Source organism: Alternaria burnsii (genome assembly GCF_013036055.1).
Source record: "Alternaria burnsii strain CBS107.38 chromosome Unknown 731, whole genome shotgun sequence".
Lineage (NCBI taxonomy): Eukaryota > Fungi > Ascomycota > Dothideomycetes > Pleosporales > Pleosporaceae > Alternaria > Alternaria burnsii.
Genome location: NW_024066115.1, coordinates 137,012 through 164,460, shown reverse-complemented (window position 1 = coordinate 164,460; position 27,449 = coordinate 137,012). Strand labels below are relative to the sequence as shown.

Sequence of the window (27,449 nt, the reverse complement as noted above, 5' to 3'; positions counted from 1 at the left end):
AGACACGTACCTACTCGTCATCCTCATCATCCTCGTCCTCCCCAAACTCAACACCATATTCGGCACACACATCCCATCGATCTCCCTTAGCACTCTTGCTAACGTATTTGGTAAACCTCAAAACACCACGGTCCCTCAATACAATAGCCAAATTGTTCCACGCAGCCGGCTGGCTAAACAGAATACCATCGTCCTCATCATCCGCTGCAGACTTGTAGATTGCAGGATCAGCTTTCGCTTTGCGACGCTGACCAGCACCGGTGGAGGTCGAGGCCTCAGACGTAGGAATATTAGGGTGGTCGTTGTCTTCGTCGCCAGCCATGTACATTTCGTATCCCCCAACTTCTTCTTCAGGCTTGGGCTCTGGCTCCTTTGCTTTACCATTCTTCTTGCTCTTTTTACTGCTGCTGCCGTTTTTCTTGGGTTCTTCAGGCGCTTCTTCAGGCTCTTCATCTTCATCACCCCAGCCGCGGGAGGGTGTGATGCCCAGGCATACTTCGAGCTGCGGGTCTTCTTCTTCGTATGCGGTCGCGAGGGTGTAGTCGAGACCTCTTCGGAAACGGCGCGCAAAGATGTTGCTCTTAGTCAGTGTGATACCAGTCACAAGCGAGATCCACTTCATGAACGCTGGATGTGGGAAGAGGATGTCCACGAGGTCGTCGTAAGGTGTCATGCCGTCGTTCTCAGGATACGGTGTCGTTGGTATCGGTTGGATTGCTTTCCGGTAGAGATAGCGCTGCTTATGCGGTGGTCTTGCGACACCAACCATCGACTCTTTTGAGTGTGGGTTGTTGGGTAAGCTTGGGTTTGCCTCATGGTCTTTTGACTCGAGGTACTCCCGCAACCGCGCAGAGAATTTGTTGGATAAGAATTGCGCAAGTCTTAACGAAGACTCGTCGCCGAACATATTAGACAACTCCTCTACTGTATCCGGTACCAGATAGTTTGGATTCATGAACTTGATCAAGAAATCGATGTCGTTCTCAGTCAGCTCATCATCTTCCTGTTTCGCCTGCTCTTGCCAGTCTGGGTTGTCTACCCAATGCGATTTTGGTTCATCGAAGATGTCTGCCTTGCCTCCTTGCAGTTGAGCAAGCGAACTCTTCTCTGCCAGCTTCTCCTCAAGACCTTCCTCGTAGCCTTCCTCGCCCTCTTGGGGAATGTGGAACCATCCGCTGATGGCCATGCGGATACGTCCACCATCCTCCCCTGCCTTTTCTTCCAGGCCTCTCCTGTAGACCTCCTCGACATCGTGGAAACTCTCTCCGGGTTGAACAGTGAAGAAAGAGAGCTGATTCCAGGCCGGCGGTATCGACAGGGAAAAGTCTGGTTGCGGTACCCTGACTTTGTCGCCTTCTGGTGTTTCAAGATGCTCCGTTGGGTACAGTCGTAATGCGCCTCCCCATTCAGGCTTCCATGGGATATCGGGATCTAGCAAGTATAGAATCCAGCTTACGCGCCGACTTCCAATGACGTCGTCGTGGCATAACAAATGACACCCTGGTGTGTAAACATTCTGCGCTGCGGTCAATGCAATGCCTTGTATCGTGAGTCACAAAACCTACCACTGCCATATCCGTCTTCACGCCGCTCAACGGCCCAGATGCTGTTATCGAAGACAGATACTTGCGAAAGGCAGACGAGTACAGCGAGTCGCGGAGGGTGAGCAGGGAAGGCAAGCGCTTGAGCGCACTGTCGTGGAGACCATCGAGGTTTGCGAGATCGCCAGATTGGTGGATCTTGTAGATGTCTGTCTCTTTGGGCGTGAAATGGATGTGCTCGCGAATTTCGTTGCGGACATTGCGGAGGAGCGTATCGTCGACGAGATTGTGAATTACGGCGTGTTTGTAGCTATGACTTGAATTAGCGCTATCCAGCTCAAGGAGGTGGAGATTGGCACATACGGCTGGGAACCGGCGTACTCGCTCGTATATGTCTCGAGTACCTTGCCGTCGAAGAGACCGTCGCGGAAATTCTTATGCGCTTCGTCATCGGAGATAGCTCTCTTCTTTTTCACCTTGCCATTGGCAGGCGCCTCATTCTTGCGCTTAGCCATTGCAGAAGTTTAGCGACAATCTCAGTTTTGCGGGGAAAAGGTTCAGTTGTCGCGCAGGAGCAATCAAGGGAAACTTGAGCATAAATTTAGTCGGCATTAAGCTTTGAACATCGCCGATGCTATCGCCTCCCTCACACCACAATCTCTCCACCTAACCCACTACAGCATAACCACGAAGATTAATGCCCAGCGTGGACGCCTTCTCCTCATGTTCACCGATAACAGACCAGCCGGATCGCGGGCAGTGCTTGCAGAACTATAATCAAGAGTCCACGACCTCAGTCACGACTGGTAGGATGGGTATTCGCTAATGTGCGGAGTGCCAGCCACTCCGGTTGGTCGACACCCGGAGACCACACGTCCGGTGGCGTCGATCGCGTTAAACTTTACTATTATGGGAGATCAACTTGGGTCATCATGCTTTCACATGATGAGAAGTATAGACAAACAGGATATCTGTTTAGGTGGTCATGAATAGCAACTGTCTATTGGGTATCTCAAAATCGATCGACGTGCTACGACTAGGGACGTTTATCGAAAGCGCTACGCGTCTCGATACAGGACTGTTACGAGCGCTTGGTGTGGTGTTGATCTCCGCATGAGTTCAGTACAGCTGAGTAGGTTGCGTGGCAGTGGTGACCACGAAGCCACAGTCTGCGACGGCACATCTTACTCCTCGTGGCCTCCTGCAAGCAGCCTAGCCATCTTCTCCTCCAGCATCTTGACATCATTCCCAACAGTCTTGACGTTGTTGACCATGGCCGTTTCGGCCGTCTTCATCTTCTTCTCCAGAACCTCAAGTTGGCGCTCCCACTTTTTGATTTCTTGTTCTTGCGTCGACTGCCTGCTCTCTAGCTCTGTTAACACTGTATCGGCTTGCCAAGCGCTTGTATGCACGAGTCGCAGTGTGCGCAGACGCTCTAGGACCAAAGGCAGAATGGGCGATAGCTTGTCGACAGAAGGCAGGGTGCCATATAGCGCATTGATCTTGGCATCCTGGTCTGGATATATGGGAGCCTTGTTGTCGCCAGAAGTCGAACCAGCTTGTGCAGCTTCCTGTCGGACCTCCTTCAGATGCTCCGCTTCTGCTGTGAGCTTCTTGACGTTCTGCGTAACAGCATCCATATTGTTGGCAGAGGCGTCTCCAATCAAGCTGAGCGTCTGTTCCAACCTCGTCAGGGTAGTGGCGACGGGGAAAGGCGTATGGTCGCTTAGATCCGGCATTGTGTTTCCGTTTAGGCCCAAGTTGTTTTCCATCTGAGTGATTCGCTTGTCAAACTCGGCCGCTTGGTTCAGCACAAACTCCAGTTGGCTCTTTTGTATCTGGGTGCCAGGTAGTGGCGGCTTCTTTGCAATGGCATCGCTGATCTTGGGGCTGGGTTCAAAGGGCTTGTAGCTCTCAAACTTTTGTACCGTCCGATCCAGTATCGCCTGTGCACCCCGAGCACCGCCCTTGTGTGCTGTGTATATCGTGTCGACTTTGCTCGCTATCAACTCCATCATCTCCTTGGGGTCTTGCTCCTCGATCTTCGACTTGTCCCCGCTCTGCACCCCGCGCTCGTACTCCTCTTCCAGCCCAGCTAGCTCCCTCTTGATCCGCAGCAGCTTCTTTGCAAAGCTTTCCTCTTCTTCGTCGCTATCATCTCCTATTATCTCGCCTCGCCGTCGCTGGCGCTGTGTCGATGTGCGGTAGGATTGGCGTTGTGCGGTGATGTTGTCCGAGAAATCGACCCCGCGGGCGTCTATTCGTGAGGGCTGGAAGCGGCTGCGGGCTTGGTCTGGCTGGAGCCGCTGGTGACGGACTGCCGAGTCCCTGGGGTCGTCATCGTCGCCTTCGCCATCGGATTCGGAAACAGCGGTGGAGGCTTGTATTGTAGACACGTCTTCGGTGAGTTCGGGCGTCTCGTATATGTCCGGGGCGGTGTCAATGCCTGGGAGATTGTCGTACTTGGGCCGTGTTCCTTCAGACATGGCGGGTGAGTGCGCAAGAGGGCTATCGCTTGTTTGGCCCAAGTTGGGTGAGTTCGAGGGGACGCGTCCAAAGTGGCAGTCGCGACTCACGCTAGTCTCCACATGGCATAGTTGGCATGTGTTGTACACGGAACAAGTGGGTGAAGATATGATGAATGGTTTGCTCTTGCCTGCATTTCAGGCAGGTTTCAATCGCTATCTACATGGTCTGCACTCAGCGATACTAGACCTCACACCGGATACAAATGACTCTGCTCGAATGACTAGACCCACGCACGTCATGTTTGAAAACAACTGCTTGACCTTGTCTATGCTTGAACCTTGAAAGTACGACCGCTGGCTGTCTTGCGCTCCTTCTCCTCTGCCTCGGGTCGGGCTCTGCGAAGAACTATATTTTGTCAGTACAAACATGACACAAGTAGGACGATGTAGAATACCTTGGAGGAAGTCTGCAGTCCGCTTGCGCATCCTCGTGTGGATGAAAGCCTTTGAAGCCTTGATGTGGTAGTGAAAGTAGTCTCGGAAAGTTTGGATATGCGAGATAACATCCTCACGCCGTTGCTTGGCAAGATGGCGAGGGAAGAGCACTGCCAGAGTTAGCCGGGAGTACAGCAAGTGGGCTTGGAATGCGTACCAAATGTGATGTAGCCGATCTCAGCTGAGCCAGAGTTATCGACTCCTGGGATGCCTTGCAGCTCTAAGGGTGGGTCGTTCCTGAAGAGTACTTGTGGTGCGTTCTGAATAGCTCTCCGTCTGGCGTCGACGAACTCCTGGAGGAACACCTTTCCGAATATCCTGTCTGTCTCTTCCCGGAACACAGTGGAGAAGATGACGGTGACACGGTCGTGGCTGGCCTTGATGTAGATGGCCTCCTCCTCTCTGTAGTGGATCGCGCGCACGGCACCTCCTTCTGCTACACCCTGCGGCGCCGACTCCGATGTGTATTTGGAAGCTTCTTCCTGCAATTCATGGAATTCGTCAAAGGCCTGCTCGAAGGGCGCAGCCATGGCGTTCCGCTTTAGGAGGGACACACGTCGGACCAGGTCTTCTTTGGCCTCTGCACAAGGTCAGCATCTTGCTCCACCAGTCTGGTCATGCACCGTACCCTGCTCTTCCGGTAGGTTCTCCAAGTCAACCAGCACCGAGAAGTCGTAGCCAGACTCGGGTTCCACGATGTAAGGCCCATACTCTCGCTCCAGCACTGCCTGCGCGCCATACTGGACCAGCTCCTTAAAGCACTTGATGTGCAACGACACTAGTATCTTTGTCTTGCTCTCCGGTGTCGAGATGTGGAAGGTGACACCGTCAAAGTCGGAGACGACCTGGTCAATGTTGGCGGTAGCTCCTCTATGTGCTGTTAGCTACCTGGCTGCTGCTGCTGCGGAGCGGAAGGCAGCGGGGTATTGCGCACCCATTGATTCGTTCCCTGAGTAGGGACTCGATAAGCACGTTTTGGTAGTCGAGAAGAAGCATGTTGGCGGTTCAGCTTCTGGTAGGCGGGTTGGCTTGGTCGGGCGGGCAGCTATCGAGGGCGGTGATGCGGAGGACGGAGGTGTGCTGTGATGCTGGAAGGTGGGCCTAGCGCAATTCGTGGGGTTGGCCCTTGTATAAAAAGTTTCGAGAAAGTAACCAACTTCCAACCCGACCGTTTCTAGTGGCGCATACCCGTCAACTTTGTATACGGAGCGCAATGACCTGAAGATAGTGCTTCTGAGCTTCTTCCAATACTCCCGTCACGCGATATCCGATTTTTCTCTAGAGGCGGCGCAAAATGGTCAAATCCTACAGGTAATGCGCACATGCAGCGCAAATGAAACAGAGCTCGTGCTGACTGCCATGTAGCAAATATGAGCAGACCGATGCTTTTGGCGTGGTCGCGACTGCCACTTCCAACATCATTTGGACCCCAGAAGGCCTCACCCAGCCCGGTTCGACTCGATCCGCAGGCGCCGGACGCGCATACGCCGCCGCCAACGAAGAAGTGCTATGTTGGGATGTAAAGAAGGGTGAGCTCATGAGCAGGTGGCGCGACAACACCTGCACCGAGGAAGTAACGGTCATTTGCCGGAGCGAAGTCGATCCAGACGTTTTTGCCGTGGGTTACGCCGACGGAAGCATACGCATTTGGGATGCGCGAACGTCGACCGTCATCATCAGTTTCAATGGACACAAGTCTGCAGTTACCGTCCTGACTTTTGACCAAAGTGGAGTACGCTTGGCGAGTGGTTCCAAGGATACAGATATTGTGGTTTGGGACCTGGTGTCGGAAACCGGCTTGTTCAAGCTGAGAGGGCACAAGGGCCAAATTACTGGTCTACAGTTCCTCCACCCCAGCAGTGCTTCGCAAGAAGATGGCGCAGAGGACGAAGATATGGACACGGACGCAGACCAAGCCTTCTTACTATCTACCAGCAAGGACGCTTTGATCAAGATTTGGGATGTTACCACTCAACACTGCATCGAGACCCATATTGCACAAACCAACGGAGAATGCTGGGCACTCGGCGTTTCGCCCGATGGCAGCGGTTGCATAACGGCAGGCAACGACGGCGAGCTCAAAGTGTGGGCTATTGACCTGCGGGGTCTTCGAAGAGCAGGCTCAACTATTGGCGAAGGACCAGAACAAGAATTTCTCACGCCCAGAGGCATACTATACCGGACAGGCAAGGATAGGACACAAGGCATCTCTTTCTATGCCAAGGCTGATTACATTGCCGTACATGGCGCAGAGAAGGCTGTTGAAATATGGCGGATAAAGACACCAGAAGAAGTGCGGAAAAGCTTAATCAGGAAGAGGAAGAGAAGGCGGGAAAAGGCCAAGACTGAGACAAACGGGGACGACGACGCTGATGCTGATGACAAGGTCAACCCCGCCGATGCTGAGATAGGCGACGTCTTCGTACCTTACGTTACCGTACGGACAGCTGGAAAAGTTAGATCGGTCGCATGGATGCACATCAAAGGAACGAAGAAGCTGCAGCTACTGATCGGTACGAACAACAACCTTGTTGACGTTTACGAGATACCCCAACGAAGCAAGACAAAAAGCGAGGAAGCACCCGAGTACAGCCGCACACTATCCGTCGAACTCTCCGGTCACAGAAACGATGTACGGGCGCTCGCACTCAGCTCCGATGATCGCATGCTGGCATCCGCGTCGAGTGGTGGACTCAAGATCTGGAACGTCAAGACGCAAAATTGCTTGCGTACCCTTGAATGTGGCTATGCACTTTGCTGCGCTTTCTTGCCTGGTGACAAGATTGTTGTTGTCGGAACGAAAGACGGAGACATTGAGCTGTACGACATAGCGGCATCCACGTTACTAGACAAAATCGACGCACACGAAGGAGCCGTTTGGACTATGCAGGTACACCCTGACGGAAAGTCTCTCATTACTGGCAGCGCCGACAAGTCCATCAAGTTCTGGAACTTCGAGATCGTCCAAGAAGAAATTCCAGGAACGAAACGCACGACACCTCGCCTCAAGCTCGTCGAATCGCGCATACTGAAGGTCAACGATGATGTTTTGAGCGTGCAAGTTTCGCCCGACTCTAAACTCCTCGCCGTAGCAACGCTCGACAACACTGTCAAGGTCTTTTTCGTTGACTCGCTGAAGCTCTTCCTCAACCTCTACGGCCACAAGCTGCCTGTGCTCAACATGTCGATCTCCAGCGACAGCAAACTCATCGCGACCTGTTCTGCGGACAAGAACGTCCGTATCTGGGGTCTCGACTTTGGCGACTGTCACAAAGCGCTCTTTGGTCACGAAGACAGTATCATGCAAATATCCTTCATCCCCCACCCCGTCGATAACGATGAACGCCACATCTTCTTCAGTGCCTCCAAGGACCGCACAATTAAGAGCTGGGACGGCGACAAGTTCCAACAAATCCAGAAGTTCAAGGGTCACCACGGTGAAATCTGGGCCATGACTGTCGCTCGAACAGGCGATTTCATCGTCACAGCGAGCCACGACAAGAGCATACGCGTCTGGACCCGGTCTGAAGAGCCCATTTTCCTCGAAGAAGAACGCGAACGGGAACTAGAAGAAATGTACGAAAAGACACTAGCCACCAACCTCGAAGACGATGAGGACATGACTGGCGAACGCGCCGAGGCAGTCGACGCCAGCAAACAAACAATCACCACACTCACAGCCGGAGAACGGATCCAAGAAGCCCTCGACCTGGGAATCGCCGACCTAGACGTTGTCCGAGACTGGGAAACACAACGCAAAACCAATCCCAAAATTGCCCCGCCACAGCGTAACCCCCTGTTTCTTGCTCTAGGCAACATATCCGCTGAACGCCACGTCCTCAACACCATGTCCAAAATTCCTGCTGCTCAGCTGCACGACGCGTTACTCGTTCTACCCTTCTCATCTCTACCCGCTCTCTTCACTTTCCTGGCTATCTGGGTGCGCAAACAGTGGAACGTAACACTGACTTGCCGCGTCCTCTTCTTCATGCTCAAAACGCACCAGAAGCAAATTGTCGCCAGCAGGGAACTCAAGACGGTGCTTGAGCTTATGCGAAATGACCTCAGGAAGACGCTGGTAGGTAACAAGGATTTGATTGGGTTCAATGTTGCGGCGTTGAGATTTGTGGGGGAGAGGGTGGATGAGGCGCAGTTGGTTAGGTGGGAGGATGTTGACAAGCTGGACGAGGAGAAGAACAGGAAGAAGAGAGGGTTTGTGGATGTTGCGTAGGTCGGTGGATGAGGTTGCATTTCGAGGCGTTTTTTCTCTCTTAAACATTTGGGTGTCAAAAGTAGTTATTCGGTGTAAAGATCTACGTTGCAAATACTCATTCATCGTGCTTGAAATGGTCTACACTTTCTTGAGACTGATTTGAGTCAGACGTAATGCTTCGTGCCGACCGGCCTTGGTTCACTTTCGTAGTGAACATGTCTAATCCCACAGGTGATTGTACAAGTCTTTCCAGACGTGCTGCCCAGTGTCCACACACACACACACACACACACACACACACACACACACACACACACAGCATATTTCCGCTCTCTTCTACTACCAAAGCTGTTTCCAATCCAACGTCTATCCCATGGCCTTCAGGAAGTTAGCCTCCTTGATGCTAGCTCTCCTCTTATTCCTCATCGCCTTTGTCAACTCCTCTCGCGCATCCTGCGCCTTGATCGACCCCTCCAGACTACCGTCTCCAGCCGGTAAGTCAATAGTTTGCTCGTACAACGGCACTTTTGGTACCATCATCTCCGGGTTCATGGCTTGTTCCTTACGGAGGCGCTTCGCAGCTAAACGACGTTGTTTTTTTGATTTTGCTGTACGCTAGTTAGCAAAGTCGGTCCTTTCCACATAATATAGATACGGGTAAGCAGATTCAAGAGAAGACGTACAGAACAAATCTCCCGCTCCAGCCTCGGCCTTCTTCTCCTGTCGGTCCAATATCGTCCACAGCCAACTCGGGTACTCGTCATCAGCCAACGCAACAGGATCCTGTCTATCTTTCAAGAAATTCAATCCCTTGAGTGGTTGTCCAGCCGGTATACTGCTCTTTACCAGCGGCGCAGCCTTCTTCTTTGCAGCCTCCGCAGCCGTGGCCTTGAGATCCGGACTCGCAGCTGGCGTTAACGGCTCGCTAAAAGGCTGTGCGGCGGACGTAGAAGTTGCGGTTGGCGGTGTGTGCGAGGATGTCGAGTCGCCTTGGCGGCCTGCGGATTGCGTTGCGGTGCTTGCGGAGATTGGTGTTGCATTGCGGAGGGGCGTTGTGGTGGTGAGGAAGCGTGAGGCTTGTTGTGGGCGTGGGAATGGAGTTGTTTGTGCACGCGAGGCGGCCCGGAGACAGGTTCGACATATCATCTTGGATGTGTGTGTATGTGTGGGCGTGGCTTTCAATTGGATCCCTCCTTCGTTGTACTGGTCAAAAGTTTGAGATGCAAAGGGAAGGATGCCGAGGTGTTTCGCCGATTCCGGATCACGCTAGAGCCATCCTTGTCTCCATGCCTGCCTCCCGCAGTGTGCTCGATCTCGGGAGCGCGATGCATGGTGCATAAACGCCATCCCATGCTTCGTCGTTGTTGCCTGTGTTTGAGTCTCGCATGTGGCTATCGCTATTGTGATTTTGGCAGGTGCCATACTTCAAATGGCACCTTCCGGATCCAGCACGTCCCATGGACAGTGTATGATAACAAGATAGCGGAAGGACATCACCGATTAGGCAAACACAACCAAGTGCACAAGGGATGGATAGGTGTATGTGTACATTTTGATTCCGAAGCATGGTCGTCTGTGTCAGACATGAACGCAGTGTAACCACCACGTCCAGCAGACCCAGACGCATGCATCATGTTCCTCCGATTCCGCCTGCGGCTGACCGCCTCAATAACATCGTACAAGACAAACGTGAAAGATTCGTTAGAGATAGTGTGGGATTAGTGCCCAAGCTTGACGCTGGTATTCCGGAACGCCTTAGTGTGTTCCTTCCAACCATGCTAGCAGATCAAATATGAGACAAAGAAAAACTAGAATTAGACCAAGGAGTGGTGGGATCAAAGTCCGCAAGTATGTACACGGAAGCGAGAGCATAAGACATCGTCTAAGGTATAGTGTCCAGAGCAAAAGAGGCCGTCCAGGAAGCACGGTAAAGAAACTTCTCAGATCCAAGCCATGGGAGGAGCTTGGTGCGGGACGCCGAACCGATGGCTGAAAAGTGGTCGGATCTCTGAGAGGTAGTCGGCAGCACAGAAAGACGCGAGGTTCTTTGAGCGCATAACCGAAAAGTCAGCCTCGGCCTCTGCATCTCGTACTACGCCGCCGAATTCCTCAACAACCTCGTTGAGTTGCTCCAGTTCGCGGCCAAAGGGGTGACTCTCTTCTTCAATCGTGCCTTTGAACATGTCAAGTGAAGATCGCTGCTCGCGAGAGTGACGTGCAGAACCAACGCTTCCACGCGAGTTCACACTGCCACGGGTACCGACGTTCTGGAGAGATCGCTTGTGCGCCAGTCGCTCGTGTGCGCGTTTGCTGTGCGAGAGAGCCCTTTGAGGAATAGCAGGCACAGCCTCTACTGGCTCCTCCTTGACTTGCTTGAGACTGGTGGTTGACGCAGACTTCTTGAGTTGCTTGCCAGCGGCGGAAAAGTAGCCAGAAAGGTGGTTGGGCGCAGGCGAGCTGGGCGAAGACTCCACGGAAGAGGCATCCGTAAGGGTAGTGTCCCTTGATCCATGGGAAGAGGCTCGGGAGCGTGTTGACACACTGTGGTCCGAGTCGTCTGCCGAAGAGTGGCTCAGAGAGGTTGATGAAGAAACATTCCTTAGGGTCGAGATGTCGGGGGCGTTGTACGAAAGCATGTTGGTAGTGGATACCAGGGCGATAGGAAGAGATATTTTCGAACGGTCAAAGTTGTTGGGGACTTTGACGCTCTGGCTACGAGTTGGTGATACCGGAGACTCCTTCGGGTCGTCAGTCCGCTTAATGCGCCTGGTCATGGCACGAGCAAGAGACATATTGATGGATTAATTCAAAGTAGATGTGCGATATTGCAAATAAGGGTCCAGCTGTCGGTCCTGGGGCCGGTAATTCAGGCGGTGACTATAGTTGGTCGCTATCTAGGTGAGCTGCAGATATGCGGGGTATTGCCGGATGTAAATTGCGCTTGGTGGTGGCACGAGGTCCAAACAGTCGCGAGCTAGAGTAGCACTAATGCGTTTGCTACGTTGTTCTAGAAAGAATCTGGAAAAGATCACGCTGTGCTTTCGGTGGTGTATTTGAGACGCGTGCCCTTATCAGTGTAACAGTGCACTGGACTTGGGAGTCGTATCTGTTGTACGGATGCCGCTAAGATGTTGGCTTGGGGTCCGGTGCAGTTGATTCCAAGGACCCGATCGAGTTTTTGGGTTCCTTTGATGGTCTTTTGGGTTTTCTAAATGTTGGCTCCGTGGCGCGTAGTGATGAAGTGAAGAGTGAATCGTGGATATGAAGAAGGATAGTCTGTCAAAGAGCGTAGAGACCAGCTGTGTCGTAAGGAGCGAACACCGGGCCGCGAAATGAGGGAGTGAAAGCTGCTGTGGAAGGCAACGATCGCGTAAGGCAAAGGAAGGGAGAAGGCCTGAAGAAGAGGGCGCGCGATAGAGCGACTGAATGGGTTGAAAAACCAGCATCCCCGGGGCGGCAGGCTAACCAAGCCGCGTCGACATGTCTCTCGAAGATTGGTAGGAGTGACCGGGGCAAGGCCAGAACCAAGCAAAAAGCAGCAAATCAGAGTGTATTGGTTCCTGGGATGCTGAGTTAGTGGCGTCGACACAGCCCGGCTAAGTTTAGCGGGCACTATGTTTTCTATAGCTGGCGAATGGGATTGCCTCGCAGAGAGTGCATCTGCCGCCCATGCGTCTCAGATTGAGCCGGGGCTCGTTGGCCTGTTTAGTTGATCCGCACGCTTTCGTTGGGGCTCCAAAGGCCCGCTGTTTCAACGCTGCCCACAATCAGAGATCCACTACCGAGCTGAATGAAGGGCTTTCCCTATCTTGTCGCACGGCATTGACATGGGAGATGATTTGGGTGCATGGCGGATAGGTGAATAAAAATTGCAGTCGAAGGCCGGTGGCACAGCTGTCATTCTGCCTAGACAGCTCACCACGCATAGCATGAGATATGGATAAGCTCCGATGCCAGCGAAAACGGTACCGTGGTTGTGTTGGCGACGGCGCAATCTGTCAATCCGCTCCTCGTCCGGTCATCTGGCACTCTAAAACTTTGTGCAGAGGCGCCAAAAGCAGGCCTCTCACTCGGTGCCACAATTGTACCTCAGAGGGACGCACGAATGACAGTCATCATCAAAGGGACCGATGGCATGATGATGGTTTTGACCCTCCGAGGTTTCTGCCTTGCGTGGCCTTGGTGGTTTCGAAACTGATAAGGGCCGAGACGAGGGAACCTTGGGAATGACGATCTGGCCGTCATCTTGCGAGATCGAGACTCTGAAGCAGCGTCGTCGTCGGGCCCACATTGTGGAGATGTTGGTGCCCTAAGCTGCAAACGCAGGCAGATCAGCCGGTCGCTTGTCGGCTGCGTGGTGTGAGTTCGCCCGCTCGTTCACTTTGCTTCGTCACGCTCGGGCGCTGGCACTGAAAACGAATTTGAGTTCATCGTTTACCGTTGCTCGTGGTGATGGTGATGTCATTACAACGTTCATTGATGAATCGTGCTGCGACACGATGAGGCTATCCGATTCAGACGAGATGAAAGGAGCTGAAAAGCAAGGGCGAGCTATCCAGGTCGTCGGGCAATTTTTGAAACGCGTGCGGGACCCGACTCGCGAATGCGACCCGCGAAACACCACTGTACAAGGGTCTCTCGAGCGTTGCGGGGTCAAGCTTCACAAATAGCTTGATTGTGCAACATGTAGATAATGGTGCAAATGGTATCAGATCTTGGTACATTCGCCACGTTTTGTAGGTCCTATATGCCCAGGGTATCATCGTCTACTCCTCCATCGACTCCCAGCCCTTCTCGGCACCCTCCTCCTCGCCCTCGTCGTCGCTCTCGCCTTCCTCGCTATCTGAGTCTGTGTCCTGCTCCTCAAGACCCACGAGCCTCTCCTTGCCATCTCCTCTAATCGCAGGCACCTTGCTGGCAAAGGCTGCGCGTACGGCTGCGTTTGTGCTCGTGTCCCAGATCTGTACTGCACCTTTGCTTCCTGCGACTGCCAGCCGGAAACCGACTTCTTTATCGGGTGCAAAGGAGGTTGAGAAGACGCGCCCAACACCAAGATCCCGTGAAACGACCATGCTTGGTCCGTTGTCCTGGATGTTCCACAGTTTTACTTGCTTGTCTGTTGAGCCTGTGACCAGGTAGCCGGGTATCACTGGGTTTATGTCGAATGAAGAGATGGATTCGTCATGTGCTTGCAATACCCATACCGGCTTTGAGGCAGAGGGGTCTTTTGGCGCATTACGAACGTCGTGGTAGTGTATCATACCATTCTCAGTAGAGACCTGGGATTGTCAGTACGACGTGATGGAACTCGTGTTACAAGACTTACGTAGAAGTAGTTGGGGTCGTGAGGATTCCACCGCACAGTCTCGACGTCACTCTCAACACCCCATCGTGGCGCCTTTGCGTCGGGTGCACGCACGTCGGCTGCCACAACAGTTCTGTCGTAGCTACCACTGAGCAATGCAGTGGCCTCGACGGGATGCCAGGCTACGGAGCAGACCTTGTCTGTGTGGTACGTGTATGACTTGGCACACTTTGTCGTGTTCAGGTCCCACAGCTTGATGGTCTTGTCTGCGGATGACGAAGCGAGGAAATTCCGATGTTGTCGGTTTGCTGCAAGCGAGAGGACCGAGTCGACGTGGAACTCGTCGTTGGCCTTCTTCGACTTCTTTTTCTTCTTTTTAGGCTTGTCCATCTTGTCCTCGGCGCCTTGTCCCAGCACTGCGTCTGGATACATGCTGTCTACCACGTCCAGATTCCAGATCTCAATATCGGGGTCCATGGTTCCAATCGCCACATAGTTGCCCCTGCCTTCACTCGTGCCTACAGACTTGCCCACAGGCAGATCTAACCATTCGACGGCAAGAGGGATGGCAGGCAGCATGATGTCGTGGTGCACGTAGAGATTGTCGTCCTCGTCCTCGTATACGTAAACTTCGAGGTGGGCGACTTCGTCCTCTATGCGACCAGCCAAAACTAGGTTGTCTGTAGCCAAGATTTGAAGCTCTTCGCGCTCTTCCTCGTCCTCTTCCTCTCCGCCCTGCATGGTGATGTACGGATCGTCCTCGTCATTCTCGTGGAAAACCAGGTTCTTTGCGTTTCCGAACATGGCCATGGTGTCGCCCTGGTCTTCGGCAACATCGTCGTCGTAGTGCTCGAGGTCGTATTCCTTGAGGTCGTCATCATCGTCCCTTGAGACTTGTCAGCATGGAAGAAATAGATTTTCCGGGTGCACGCACTCATTGTCCTTCTTGGACGCCTTGGACGAGGTGCCGTTCTTGACCTTGTCCTCAGCCTGGGCCTCCTCGAGCTCCTCCTTGGCGTCCTCGAGTTGCAGGTTGGCCAGCTTGGAGATGCGCTCGTATTCGTCCTCGTCGAATTGGTATCTTGAGGGGAAGGGCGCCGCAAAGCCACGCGGCACCCATGTTGTCGCCGTGATCATAGACATTGCGCTGGTGGTGTCAAGTGAAATGCGCAGTGAGGGCGCAAGTGCAAGGCGCGTGGGGGACTTTTTCAAGAGTTGGAAATAATTTTGGGCGCCCCGCAACGATTGGCCGAAGCTCCTGGCCCGCCTATCGATACTGCGGACCTCCGAGCATCAACTTTCTCGACATGCCCACACCGCCCCCTCTACAGCACGCCATGGACCGCGGCCACAGCCCAAAGCGGCGCAAGCTCGACCCGGAAGAGTACTCCATCGCGCCCCGCCCCAAGTTCCGCAAGCCGAACCACGCAGCATCCTCGAGGGCGCACCCGCCCAAGTCGCACGACAATGGCGCAGACCCGTCGCAGAAATCCTTCGACGGCCCAGAGCCGCTGGTCCAAGACTTCGACTCCATGGCCCTGGATCGCGACTGGTACGGCGGCGAAGAGAATGGACACACGTTCGGAGACGACACCCACAACCCGTTTGGCGGTGCTGAGAGCACATGGCTCGATGCCCAACGCGAGGCTGCTCTTACCGAGAAGAAACTGAACAACCGGGCCAGTATGAGGGCGCAACAGAAGCAGAAGGACGTGGACGCTTGGGAGACGAATCGCATGCTGCAGTCCGGAGTCGCCCAGAGAAGGACGTTTGACGACGACTTCAACGACGACGAGGATGCCATGCGCGTCCATATCCTCGTCCACGATCTGAAGCCCCCGTTCCTGGACGGCAAAACCGTCTTCACAAAGCAAATCGACCCTGTTCCAGCAGTTCGCGATCCACAGAGCGACATGGCTGTCTTCAGTAGGCGCGGCAGTCGTGTTGTCAAGGAGAAACGGCAGCAGAAAGAGCGTGCCAAACAGACCCAGGAGGCGACAAGTGCCAAGGGAACCACATTAGGAAACATCATGGGCGTCAAGGAGGAAGACACGGATAGTGCCGCCCCAGGGCCCGAAGACGAGGAGAAGCAGGGCGGTAGCAAGTTTGCTCAACATCTCAGCAAGCAAGAGGGTGCGAGCGCTTTCAGTAAGAGCAAAACACTGCGGGAACAGAGACAATATCTTCCCGCCTTTGCAGTCCGCGAAGATCTCCTGCGCGTCATTCGAGACAACCAAGTCGTCATCGTCGTCGGTCAGACGGGCTCGGGAAAGACGACTCAACTGACCCAGTTTCTGTATGAGGATGGCTACGCAAAGCAAGGACTTATTGGGTGTACACAACCTCGTCGCGTTGCAGCTATGAGTGTTGCAAAGCGCGTCAGCGAAGAGATGGAGGTCAAGTTGGGCGGTCAGGTCGGATATGCCATTCGTTTCGAGGACTGCACCAGCAAGGAGACCAAGATCAAATACATGACGGATGGTGTGTTGCTCCGAGAGTCGCTGGTAGAACCAGACCTGGACAAATACTCCTGTATCATCATGGACGAGGCCCACGAAAGAGCTTTGAACACCGATGTGTTGATGGGTCTGCTCAAGAAGGTGCTGGCGCGGAGAAGAGACCTGAAGTTGATCGTCACATCAGCTACCATGAACTCGGAACGCTTCTCGCGCTTCTACGGAGGAGCTCCTGAATTCATAATTCCAGGGCGAACATTCCCCGTTGACATTCAATATTCGCGATCGCCATGCGACGACTATGTCGACGCTGCGGTCAAACAGGTTCTTGCCATACATGTCTCCCAGGGACCTGGCGACATCCTCGTCTTCATGACGGGCCAGGAAGACATTGAAATCACATGTGAGCTTGTAGCTGAAAGGCTCAAGCTTCTCAACGATCCGCCAAAACTTAGCATTCTCCCCATCTACAGTCAGATGCCTGCTGATCTGCAAGCAAAGATCTTCGACAGAGCAGCACCAGGTGTACGCAAGGTCATTGTGGCTACCAACATTGCAGAGACTAGTTTGACAGTAGATGGCATCATGTACGTTGTTGACGCCGGATTTTCCAAGCTCAAAGTCTACAATCCAAAGATGGGCATGGACACACTTCAGATTACCCCCATTTCGCAGGCCAACGCCTCTCAGCGTGCTGGACGCGCTGGACGTACCGGGCCAGGAAAGTGCTTCCATCTATATACCGAGCGAGCCTTCCGAGACGAATTCTACATTCAAACCATCCCAGAAATCCAACGAACAAACCTCGCCAACACCGTCCTCCTTCTCAAATCACTTGGCGTCCGCGACCTACTAGACTTCGACTTCATGGACCCGCCACCCCAAGACACCATAACAACCTCGCTATTCGATCTATGGGCTCTCGGTGCCTTGGACAACATCGGCAATCTCACCGACCTCGGCCGCACCATGACAGCCTTCCCCATGGATCCGTCTCTCGCCAAACTCATCATCACAGCCACGGAATATGAATGCAGCGAAGAAATGCTCACGATCGTTGCCATGCTCTCCGTCCCTTCGGTCTTCTACCGCCCCAAAGAACGTCAGGAAGAATCAGACGCTGCGCGCGAGAAGTTTTTTGTCCCAGAGTCCGATCACCTCACCCTGCTTCACGTCTACACACAGTGGAAAGTCAACGGCTACTCCGATGGCTGGTGTGTCCGCCATTTCTTACATCCGAAAGCGCTACGTCGTGCCAAGGAAATCCGCGATCAGATCTACGACATCATGTCCAAGCAGAAGATGAAGCTCGTCTCCTGCGGTACCGACTGGGATGTAATTCGTAAATGCATTTGCTCGGGCTACTACCACCAGGCTGCCAAGGTGAAGGGTATAGGCGAGTACATTAACCTTCGTACCAGTGTTACTATTCAGCTCCATCCTACTTCTGCTCTGTATGGCTTAGGTTACTTGCCTGATTACGTCGTGTATCATGAGTTGATTCTCACGAGCAAAGAATACATGTCGTGTGTTACTTCTGTTGATCCGCATTGGCTGGCAGACATGGGTGCTGTCTTTTATAGTATCAAGGAAAAAGGCTACTCTGCCAGAGACAAACGTATCATGGAGACCGAGTTTAATAGGAAAGCTGAGTTGGAGGCGCAGATGGCGGTCGATAAGGCAAATGAAGATCGTAGGATTGCAGAGGAGGAAAACGGACCTGTAGTCAAGAAGGTAGGGGTGGTAAAGAAGAAGGATGTGGACGAGGATGCTGTGGTCAAGAAACCGGTCGTTGGAAAATCCAAGTTCAGACGCAGGTGAAGGGGATCAATCGCCTGTGTAATTCATATAGACAGCCTCAAGAAGTCCTGAACAGGCATATATATGCCTCCAAGAAAACTCTCACTCTCGAATGATCATGAACGTGAGGCTGGTAGGCATTCAAAATGATGGAGAATACCCAGAAGACCTGATGTGTAAGGCTGGTAAAGATTACTACACTTTGCATGGTGTTAATGGAGACTTGTATAACGTCAAGGCAGTCGAACATGGTCTTAAACATTAGACTAGTATCTGGTATGTGCTCATGCTACATAAAAGGAAACAAAACAACTCAGTATGCAACGCCTAAGGGTATGCGTAGGAAAACCTGATGACAAGAAACAAAGATCAACTTTGGAAAAGAAGGATTTTCCGCAATTGCATCTCTACTACACGGTGGTGCGTCCACTATGTTGTAAAACATAACCTCCGCTGTAGAAAGATACTCCTACTGCTCCTTCTCGGATTCAGTCTCGCTCTTGATCTTGTGCGCAGCCTTGACGAGCTGCTTGAGGCGCTTCTCCATGACGGTGCGTCCATCGAGTGTGTTCCAAACCTGGTGAGGCGCCTTGTTGACAACATCCCAGCTGACTAGGTTGTCTGTCAGAGTAGTGAGGTCTTTTTGCTTTCGCTCCCACTCGCTGTCCCTCCTGACTTCGATGCCACTAGACACGACGACAAGTGGAGTGTTGGCGCTCTGAATGTTCCTAGCAGACGAGACCTCGTTCTTGGAAAGGCTGTCTGCGACGAGGTTCTCTTGCAGCTGCGCCTTGATGTATTTGCCTGACTGGTATGCGTTGCGACCATAGACACGGTCCTCACGTGTGCGACCTTTGAAGAGTGCGCCTGCAAGACGGACAGTACCGAGGGGCGAAATGATACCCCAGGCCCAAAGGATGAAGCCACGTCCTGCGCCGCCGTACCGATGAAGAAGGTCCTCGTGGAGGGGGTCGACCATCATGATACCAACAACCTGCTTCATGTGGCGCGAACTGAAGATACGGGAAACGATGCTACCAGTACCAGCGGAAACGAGAATCCAAGGTCCCTCTTCTCCAGACTTGGCAAGAGCTTCGGAGAAAGCGTCCGCGGACATGCCAGCTGAGTGTGGGGAGGGTGCGTTGTCGGAGAAGGCGTAGCCGGGACGATCCCAGTAGCAGTAACGGGAGATGGTACCGTTCTTGTAAGCTGCGTAAGCCCAGTGCTCGAAGTCATACTCCAGTGGCTCTTCACCGGCCTCGAGGAGAATAGTAGGGTCCTTGGATCCGCTGGTTTCAGACGCGTTTCCGACACAGGCGAGATGCACGGCGTACTTGTCGCCGTCTACAAGGATTCGGTCGCCATACATCTTGAGTGTTGCGTCGCGGGCACGCATGCCGAGAGTTCCGGTCATTAGGATGACAATGACAATGAAGATGACGGTGAGGATTGTAGCAACAGTGACAGCAAGCCATTCCTTCAGTGTGCGGCGTGTCTCAGCGCGCCCAGTAAGACGTTCCTCTTCTTCATGCTTGCCGTATGCGACGACACGGTCAGTCAAAATGCACCAGACAGCCATGACGAAAGCCCAGACGACACTTGCGATACCAACCCAACCTTCCTCGAGCCTGATGCGTGGTACGGCTAGGATAAGGATCATGTCGATAGCCAAAAGTCCAGCGATGATGGCTGTGGTGATGCGCAGGCCTCTGGCAGGCGTAACGAAGAAGATGGTTGCGACGAGGAGATTGCCGAGAGTTAGACATGTGTAGGCAAAGTCGAAGAAACCGGATCCACGAGTGTGTAGGCCAGGAGGGGAGACGAAGATGGATACCAGCAATAGTACCCACCACAAGAAGGTGATGACGAGGAAGAGGATGGTCAGGTAGCGCATAGCGCGAACCGTCCAAAGGTTGTATGGCGATACCTGGCATGGTTAGATAAACACGTTGTATGAAGACTGGAGAACATACTGCTGGATCGTCCGGGTCAAGGTAGCCGTCTGAATTGGGCGGTGGCCTAGGACGGTCGAGAAGCCGGGTCCTCTCGGTTGGCTCTTCGCTTCTCCTCGATGGCTGATGGCTTCTCCTGGATGATCTCGACGCTCCATCGTCGTTGGGAATTGGATGTGGTTCCTCAGCCCTCAGGCCGTCCTGGTCTCCATTGTCCTTGCCGCTCCACATGCTGGGCATTCCAAGCTATTGCTGAGTTAAAAACAGTTGCAGTAGAAGTCTCAGAGAGTTTTGATAAAATGAGAGCTCTTCGAAGCTCGTGAAGCATTCATGATGCGACTGGGGGCGTGGAGGTTTTACTCGCGGCTGGGACGCTAAGACAAAGATCGACCGACGTCATCATCACATCCATCCGGGTTCGCGACTAGCGGCACATCAAAAGCCTAGATCGTCCCGCGGAAACCTCCAAGCGATCCGTGAATTCGCCAACCAGCTCGACGGTACGCCCAGCCTTGCGCCGTATCTCACTGTCATCTAGACGCCGCTGCGTCATTGGATTGCGAAACGGGGTCCGCGATGCATCGATTCTTCCTTCGAACGGCTGCGTGTTAGGACATTTGGTGTTGATCCCTGCCATCTACCAGATAGAACCCCACCCGTGTCAATTCCCCTCACGCCTCCAGGCCACGACATATCGGAAAGCTGAAGGCACGCTAGCTGTCCAATCACCGATGTGCGGATCTCCACGCTTCACCAAACCCTGATTTCCGACACAAACAGCCTCGTCCAAGCCACACACCATGTCCAGCTTGGCTAGAGAGTTCGCAAAGACCAAACTTTCATCCCTGCCACCGCCAGAGCCCTTGCAGGAGGAGCCTCCCGAGTACGAAGACGACTCGTCCTCGGCATCGTCAATGTCTAGCACCGGTACTGTCAGACCGTCAAATACACTAAGGCCCGCCCCCGCAATACATTGGTCCGACTACTATGCCCAAGAGTTCTATCTTGAACAGGACAGGGATGGGTCAGGACATGCCAAGTTTCATGTCTACCTCACACCACCAGCGACAGCCAAAGCACCCTTGGTAGTACTCCATCATGGCGCGGGAAGCTCGGCAATGACCTTTGCGCTGGCGGCCAAGGAGATTCGCAGGGCTATGCCAGAAATCGGGATACTGGCTGTCGAAGCACGCGACCACGGAAGTGTAGTATGGAACGCCAGTGGGGAGGTGGACAACGACCTCAGCATTGGGCAGCTTAGTGAAGACCTAGTGGACATGCTGTCGCTCACCCAGAGCAAGATGAGCTGGAAAGAACTCCCTCAGGTCGTCCTGATAGGGCACAGTCTGGGCGGTGCTGTTGTTACTGATGCCGCGAACAAAGGCCTACTGGGAAGTAAGTTACTAGGCTTTGGAGTGCTTGATGTCGTCGAAGGATCAGCCATGGAAACGCTGGGACACATGCACACGTACCTTGCGAGCAGGCCCAAGTCGTTTCCTTCGCTTCCTGCTGCTATCGAGTGGCATATACGATCACGGACGATCCGCAACCCACAGTCGGCAAGAGCAAGCGTACCAAGCCTGCTGTTACAGAACTCAGATGGGCGCTGGGCTTGGCGGACAGAGCTTGCGAGCACAGAACCATACTGGGAGAATTGGTTCACTGGCATGAGCAGCAAGTTCCTCAGTGGAAAAGGAGCCAAGCTTTTGCTGCTCGCTGGAACCGACAGGTTGGACAAGGAACTGATGATTGGACAGATGCAGGGTATGCTCTACGGACTTGTTGCTTTTGTGTGTGGTATCTAATATAATGCAGGCAAATTCCAACTCCAAGTCTTTCCCGCCGCTGGTCATTTTCTCCACGAAGACCTCCCTGAAAAGACGGCTGAAGTCGTGGTCGAGTTTGTGAAGCGCAATGACCGCAGTGCGCTTATTCTTCCGCCCAAAGTCTCTGATCTCCTTGCACAGGGCAAAAGAGTATAAGTTCCTTAGGCACATGTTCTTCCTCACCGCGCGCACCTAATTATATTGTAATATAAATGGCATACAACTGGGGTAGGTTGCGCCCTCTCAACTTTTGCTTTCAGATCTGGTCTGACGGTGTCCAGTGGCTCGGGTATCGCATTTTGATCCAGACCTCAACCTAAGCCTTTTGCCAGCTATCATGGCGAAGCTGGCTCTGAAGGCTCTCCTCCATCCGGCGCATCCCCGCCTCCGTCAGCCTTGGACTTGTGCTTCCTTCTCCTCTTGCGAGGCGCAGATTCTTCACGTTCACCTCTCTTCTTATCACCGTCGGTCTCTGATGTGGATGGTCGCGTCTTCTTGGTAGCACTTGGCTGGGCCATCTTCTCCTTCTTCGGCTTCTTGACACTCAGCGGATTAGGTCCCTTGGGCCCCTTGCGCTTCTTCGCCTTGGGCCTCGCGTCTCCAGTAGCCTGATCTTCAATAGATTGATCGCCTTGTCCAGTTTGTCCCTCGTCTTCTCTCTTCCTCTTGGGCGCCTCATCTGGCTTCCGCTGGCCTTTGAGCCCCAATTTGAACTTTGACTTTTCCTCTCGCTCGCGGTGTTGCTCCGTCGCCTCAGCCATAGACTCCATGAGCACTATAGACTTGGATAGGTATATGATTGGTACGCCGGCGATCTGTCGCATTTTTGCGCGCGTGTCCGGGTCGTTGGCCGCAACCACATATCGATGCTTGTTGGTCGCATTGTCCTTGGGGTCCACTACAGAGCTCAGACATTCCAGTGTGCTCAGCGGCTTCTCCAAGTCTTGGTGGTTGCACCGCCGGCGCTCGTACTCTTTGGCTTGTAATATGAGGGTCTCGTTCTTCGGTTCTGCGTTGTAGAGGTGTCGCATGTCGCAAGTCGTGATCATGGGCTTCACTTGCGCGCCAAGCAGTTTTTGCAGTCGCGCGAGGAGGTCGATCTTGCACGAGTAGGCATCTTCGAGGATCTGTGAATCAAGCAGGACTTGATAGGGTTCGCGGAAGCCGAAGTTGAGTTCGTATTGATGGAGCTGCTTCTTGTACGCCTATCCTGGGATGAGTAAATTGTTCAGGTGGCTGTGAGAGACTGGAGTTGGTTACCTTGGCGCGCTTTAACTTCATTGCGACTCTGTGTGTTGGAGCAGTTGATTGTTCGCGGGGAAAAAAGTTGGATGCGGCCAAAAGTTCGAGCCAAGGGCGGAATCTAGCGCACCAGCCACGCGTGCCACGCTACCGTGGTATCCGACATCTGCGGCTTGTACCGCTGCTCTCCGCTTTGGTAAATCCGCCTCTGGGCATTGCACGCCTGCTTGTATATTCTCGGACAGATAGTTGAATTCTTTCCTACGGCGGCTCCCTGCGCGTTTTCCTCTTGATACGACTGCGAACCTGTCTCTCCATGCGTTTCTCACGGTAGTCCCCACCAGTATGAGCGAGAACCCCGCCGAGGCCCCCAAGAATGAGGGAAATAATGCCGAGACCGCGGAGGTGAAGAAGGAGCATAATGAAGCGATTGAGTACGATGATTTTGGTTTGCCGATCAGGAAGCGGAGGCCGCGTACGCCCGTCCAAGACAGTTCGGATTCCGAGGGGGAGCAGTTTGAGGACGCCGTAGCTTCCACGCCCACGAGCCCGGACAAGGTCGCGATTGCGAGCCAGGAAAAGGAACAGGTCAAGGCGGATGATACACAAACAAAGCTTCCAGAGACCGTTCCTGAGGGTGCTGAAACAGAAAGCGATGCGCTGCCACATGTCAATGGGCAGGTAAAGGAGCCCTTGGAGAAGGCCGACCCAAAGCCACCCGAGGACAAGCCAGTAGAGACGAAGCAGGATACACCAGAGACTACAAAGCCTTCCGAAGCCACCGAAACACCCACAAGCATGAATACAGCACCTTCACACCGCCTCCAAACAAGCGTCGCGAGCGTCCCGACTATATCCGAGTATTCACATCAGCATGCAGTCATACAATCGCAGAGGGAAGTCAAGGACAAGAAGGAAGAAGACGACGACGACGGCGAATGGCAGACGATGCCGGCATACGCGCGATACGACATGTACGACGACGACAACAGGCTCATTGCGAGGGAAAACACGGAAGAACTGGAAGACATGCACGGCTATGGCAACGTCGGAGGTGCTGCCAAAGGATACACCAGAGTAATCATGGACGACGATGCCGACTCGCAGACGAGCATGGACGACAACACCGCCTACCTGTTCAAGGAGAGAAGTACTGCACTAGCTGATGAGGACGAGGAGGGTCGGGATCCGCTCTCGCAAATGCAGGCGACAAAGAACCTCCTTACTGAAGGACAGCGCGTCGCATATGTTGGACTGGTACGCTTGGCCATGGTGGAAATGGAACGCAAGTTTTCAAACTTCCAGACAAATAACAAGAAAATGAAAAAGCTGCTTGAGCTACAGTCAGGCACAACAAAGATGTGGGCACAGAAAATCATGGTCAAAATCTATGGCCACATGGATATCAATGCTTCTGAGCAAATCATGATCGAGCAGTTGTCTGAACATGGCGTTGTTCCAGCAGATCTTACGCCAGCATTGATGCAGAATGCTCGAGTGAAGAACCCGGCAGCGGAGGACGCAGAGACGGCAAATGAATCCGACTCTGCCAGGCCGTCTGTATCATCGCCGCGCCCTGAATCGCCCGTAAAGGAGCTACAATCGAAGAGAGTATCGACAACGGATTCGCAAGACGACCTACAAACACCACCCCCGCCGCCATATCAAGAACATCAAGATGACGATTTTGATTATCCAGAAGTTAGATCACCATCCCAACTCCCGACCAGCAAAAATCTAGACATTGATCTGCGATGGACCGTCTTGTGCGACCTGTTTTTGGTGCTCATCGCTGATTCTGTTTACGACTCACGTTCAAGAGAGTTGTTTGAGCAGGTTGGAAAGTATCTCAGTGTAGACTGGCTGGAAAGCTGCCGCTTCGAGAAGCGTGTTACAGACGCTTTGGAGATGCAAGAACAGGCAGATAAGGAGAACTGGAATGAGGATGAGCACATGGTCAACCGAGCTAAGCGGGCGCGCAATAAGCGATTGGCATTCATGGGTCTTGCGACTGTTGGTGGTGGGCTCGTCATCGGTTTATCTGCCGGCCTGTTGGCTCCGGTCATTGGTGCTGGTCTCGCTGCGGGTTTCACGACTATCGGAGTAGCAGGCACGAGTAGTTTCCTGGCAGGTGCCGGAGGTGCCGCTATCATTACATCGACTGGTGTAGTTACAGGCAGTACTGTTGGTGTGCGCGCCATGAACAGACGAACAGGTGCTGTCAAGACGTTCGAGTATCGACCGCTTCACAACAACAAGAGGACCCATCTCATCATTACGTTGGCGGGCTGGATGAACGGCAAGGTGGATGACGTCCGCTTACCGTACAGTACTGTGGACCCCATCATGGGAGACATATATTCCGTGCTGTGGGAGCCAGAGATGCTCAGGAGCATGGGTGACACAATCAACATTCTTGCCACTGAAGTGAGTTTATACATGCAATTCAAAAGGTATTCATTGACCATGCTAGGCTCTCACACAAGGTCTCCAACAAGTACTGGGAAGTACCATCCTCACAGCCCTCATGGCCGCCATGACACTCCCCCTGGCTTTGACTAAGCTCTCTTATCTGATTGATAATCCGTGGATCGTTTCGCAGGCCAGAGCAGATATGGCTGGATTGATTCTTGCAGATTCCCTCATCGATCGCAATCTTGGCACAAGACCTGTCACTCTCGTCGGTTTTTCGCTGGGATCGAGAGTCATTTTCTCATGTCTAAAGGAACTCGCGAACCGAGGAGCTTTCGGAATTGTGCAGAACGTCTACATGTTTGGTACACCAGCCGTAGCCAAGCATGATGAGTACGTTAGGGCAAGATCTGTTGTACCTGGAAGGTTTGTCAATGGGTATGCCACCAACGACTGGATCTTGGGTATGTCATGTACACTGCTACCCCTTTCTACTACTAATACTCTGCATAGGCTACCTTTTCCGCGCAACCAGTGGCGGTGTAATGCGCGTAGCTGGTCTTGCGCCCGTTCAGATACCAACCATTGAAAACGTCAACGTTACCGAATTGGTCCCTGGCCACATGGCCTACCGTGCTGCCATGCCCAAGTTACTGCGCGAAGTCGGGTGGCTAGTTGAGTCCGATGAGTTCGCCGAAATCGAGGACCCTGATCCTGAGAATCACGAAGTGCGGCAGCGCGAACTTATTAACGAAATTGAAGAAGCGCGAAGGGAACTGGAAAAGAAGGCACAAGAGAAGGAGAAGAGAGGCAGTAAACTGAGCTGGTGGTCGAAGAAGAAGAAGGACAAGAAAGACTGGGAAGTCTATGATGAAAATTCGAATGCCGTTCCCCCAGGCCATCGGAAACTAGACCAGGATCAAGACCCGGCGAAACTCGCAGAAAATCAGGTCATGTTCGACATTGATGCCATAAGAAAGGAGGTAGCAACTCTGGCCGCAGAAAGTAAAGAATATAACGCCGAAGCCGAGTTTGAGATCAAGGAAATCAAGAGTACACTCCCGCCTATGAAAATCGACATCGCAACTGTTTCGCCATCGCAGACAACAAGTCCATACTCTACGCTTAGGGAAACGAAGAGTTACAACGACAGTCTAGGCGTTTCAGCCACAGATCCCAGAAAGACGACATCTTCTTCAAACGGCCGATACGAAGAGTACGACGAGTTCGACGATCCCGGCGCGGGTCAGATGGAAATGACATTCGACACTTCTTTCCGCGATCCACCAGCGTCCGCCTCGACCCCCAATAATAAATTACCGTTACCCCTGTCACCTCTACCTGCTCATTCGAGTCGCTCCGGTACCTCTTCGCCTTGGGACTCCGCAACGCCCAGTAAAAACGGGTCGTCTAGCGCTCCTTGGAACCCAGATGCTCAGCCTTCTTGGGATGACCCTACGCCTGCTGAACGCCCGCCTTTGCGCTCTGCTAAAACTGAATCATACGCGGGTAACGTGGGTGGTGCGTCAGGAGACCTAGGTCATAATGCTTGGGCTGATGAGTTTGACGATGATTTTGGGCAAGAGAAGGAAGTCAAGATGAGTTTTATGTGATGGAAAGGAGGCTTCTTTCCTTCACCAGTGACGCGGGCATGTTGTGGCGTATAGGTTGGTACACTTTGTTGTATTGGGGGCTGTCTTTGCTTGACTCGTTCGCTTTTCCATTGCGCTTTGTTGCAT

General features: G+C 53.1%; 11 protein-coding genes across 11 annotated transcripts; 4 read left to right on the top strand and 7 right to left on the bottom strand.

The window, feature by feature from the left end:
• Positions 1-10: 10 nt before the first annotated feature.
• Positions 11-2,056, bottom strand: GT037_006709 (uncharacterized protein; the record flags this gene model as incomplete). The annotated part of the gene is made up of 3 exons (XM_038931756.1): positions 11-1,516; positions 1,566-1,851; positions 1,905-2,056. The coding sequence occupies 3 exons, from the start codon at positions 2,054-2,056 to the stop codon at positions 11-13; spliced, it is 1,944 nt and encodes a 647-aa protein (XP_038785228.1).
• A 669-nt stretch (positions 2,057-2,725) lies between these two features.
• GT037_006708 (dynactin subunit 2) lies at positions 2,726-5,500 on the bottom strand (the record flags this gene model as incomplete). The annotated part of the gene is made up of 5 exons (XM_038931755.1): positions 2,726-4,049; positions 4,305-4,614; positions 4,662-5,084; positions 5,133-5,374; positions 5,439-5,500. 5 exons carry the CDS (start codon positions 5,498-5,500, stop codon positions 2,726-2,728), a joined length of 2,361 nt encoding a protein of 786 aa, XP_038785227.1.
• Positions 5,501-5,798: 298 nt separating this feature from the next.
• On the top strand, positions 5,799-8,735 carry GT037_006707 (uncharacterized protein; the record flags this gene model as incomplete). The annotated part of the gene is made up of 2 exons (XM_038931754.1): positions 5,799-5,815; positions 5,870-8,735. The coding sequence occupies 2 exons, from the start codon at positions 5,799-5,801 to the stop codon at positions 8,733-8,735; spliced, it is 2,883 nt and encodes a 960-aa protein (XP_038785226.1).
• Positions 8,736-9,083: 348 nt separating this feature from the next.
• GT037_006706 (uncharacterized protein) lies at positions 9,084-9,863 on the bottom strand (the record flags this gene model as incomplete). Its single annotated transcript, XM_038931753.1, has 2 exons — positions 9,084-9,325; positions 9,401-9,863. 2 exons carry the CDS (start codon positions 9,861-9,863, stop codon positions 9,084-9,086), a joined length of 705 nt encoding a protein of 234 aa, XP_038785225.1.
• Positions 9,864-10,657: 794 nt separating this feature from the next.
• On the bottom strand, positions 10,658-11,509 carry GT037_006705 (uncharacterized protein; the record flags this gene model as incomplete). The annotated part of the gene is made up of 1 exon (XM_038931752.1): positions 10,658-11,509. One exon carries the CDS (start codon positions 11,507-11,509, stop codon positions 10,658-10,660), a length of 852 nt encoding a protein of 283 aa, XP_038785224.1.
• A 1,974-nt stretch (positions 11,510-13,483) lies between these two features.
• Positions 13,484-15,225, bottom strand: GT037_006704 (transducin family protein; the record flags this gene model as incomplete). Its single annotated transcript, XM_038931751.1, has 3 exons — positions 13,484-13,996; positions 14,044-14,908; positions 14,957-15,225. Coding segments are annotated over 3 exons (1,647 nt in total), but the record flags the coding sequence as incomplete, so codon positions are not given.
• A 104-nt stretch (positions 15,226-15,329) lies between these two features.
• On the top strand, positions 15,330-18,299 carry GT037_006703 (pre-mrna-splicing factor atp-dependent rna helicase prp16; the record flags this gene model as incomplete). The annotated part of the gene is made up of 1 exon (XM_038931750.1): positions 15,330-18,299. One exon carries the CDS (start codon positions 15,330-15,332, stop codon positions 18,297-18,299), a length of 2,970 nt encoding a protein of 989 aa, XP_038785222.1.
• A 448-nt stretch (positions 18,300-18,747) lies between these two features.
• On the bottom strand, positions 18,748-20,476 carry GT037_006702 (mitochondrial integral membrane protein; the record flags this gene model as incomplete). The annotated part of the gene is made up of 2 exons (XM_038931749.1): positions 18,748-20,205; positions 20,252-20,476. Coding segments are annotated over 2 exons (1,683 nt in total), but the record flags the coding sequence as incomplete, so codon positions are not given.
• A 554-nt stretch (positions 20,477-21,030) lies between these two features.
• GT037_006701 (protein phosphatase methylesterase 1) lies at positions 21,031-22,212 on the top strand (the record flags this gene model as incomplete). The annotated part of the gene is made up of 2 exons (XM_038931748.1): positions 21,031-21,994; positions 22,046-22,212. 2 exons carry the CDS (start codon positions 21,031-21,033, stop codon positions 22,210-22,212), a joined length of 1,131 nt encoding a protein of 376 aa, XP_038785220.1.
• A 179-nt stretch (positions 22,213-22,391) lies between these two features.
• GT037_006700 (rrna-processing protein utp23) lies at positions 22,392-23,337 on the bottom strand (the record flags this gene model as incomplete). The annotated part of the gene is made up of 2 exons (XM_038931747.1): positions 22,392-23,261; positions 23,317-23,337. 2 exons carry the CDS (start codon positions 23,335-23,337, stop codon positions 22,392-22,394), a joined length of 891 nt encoding a protein of 296 aa, XP_038785219.1.
• A 306-nt stretch (positions 23,338-23,643) lies between these two features.
• On the top strand, positions 23,644-27,323 carry GT037_006699 (duf-domain-containing protein; the record flags this gene model as incomplete). The annotated part of the gene is made up of 3 exons (XM_038931746.1): positions 23,644-25,725; positions 25,772-26,174; positions 26,224-27,323. The coding sequence occupies 3 exons, from the start codon at positions 23,644-23,646 to the stop codon at positions 27,321-27,323; spliced, it is 3,585 nt and encodes a 1,194-aa protein (XP_038785218.1).
• Positions 27,324-27,449: the final 126 nt, after the last annotated feature.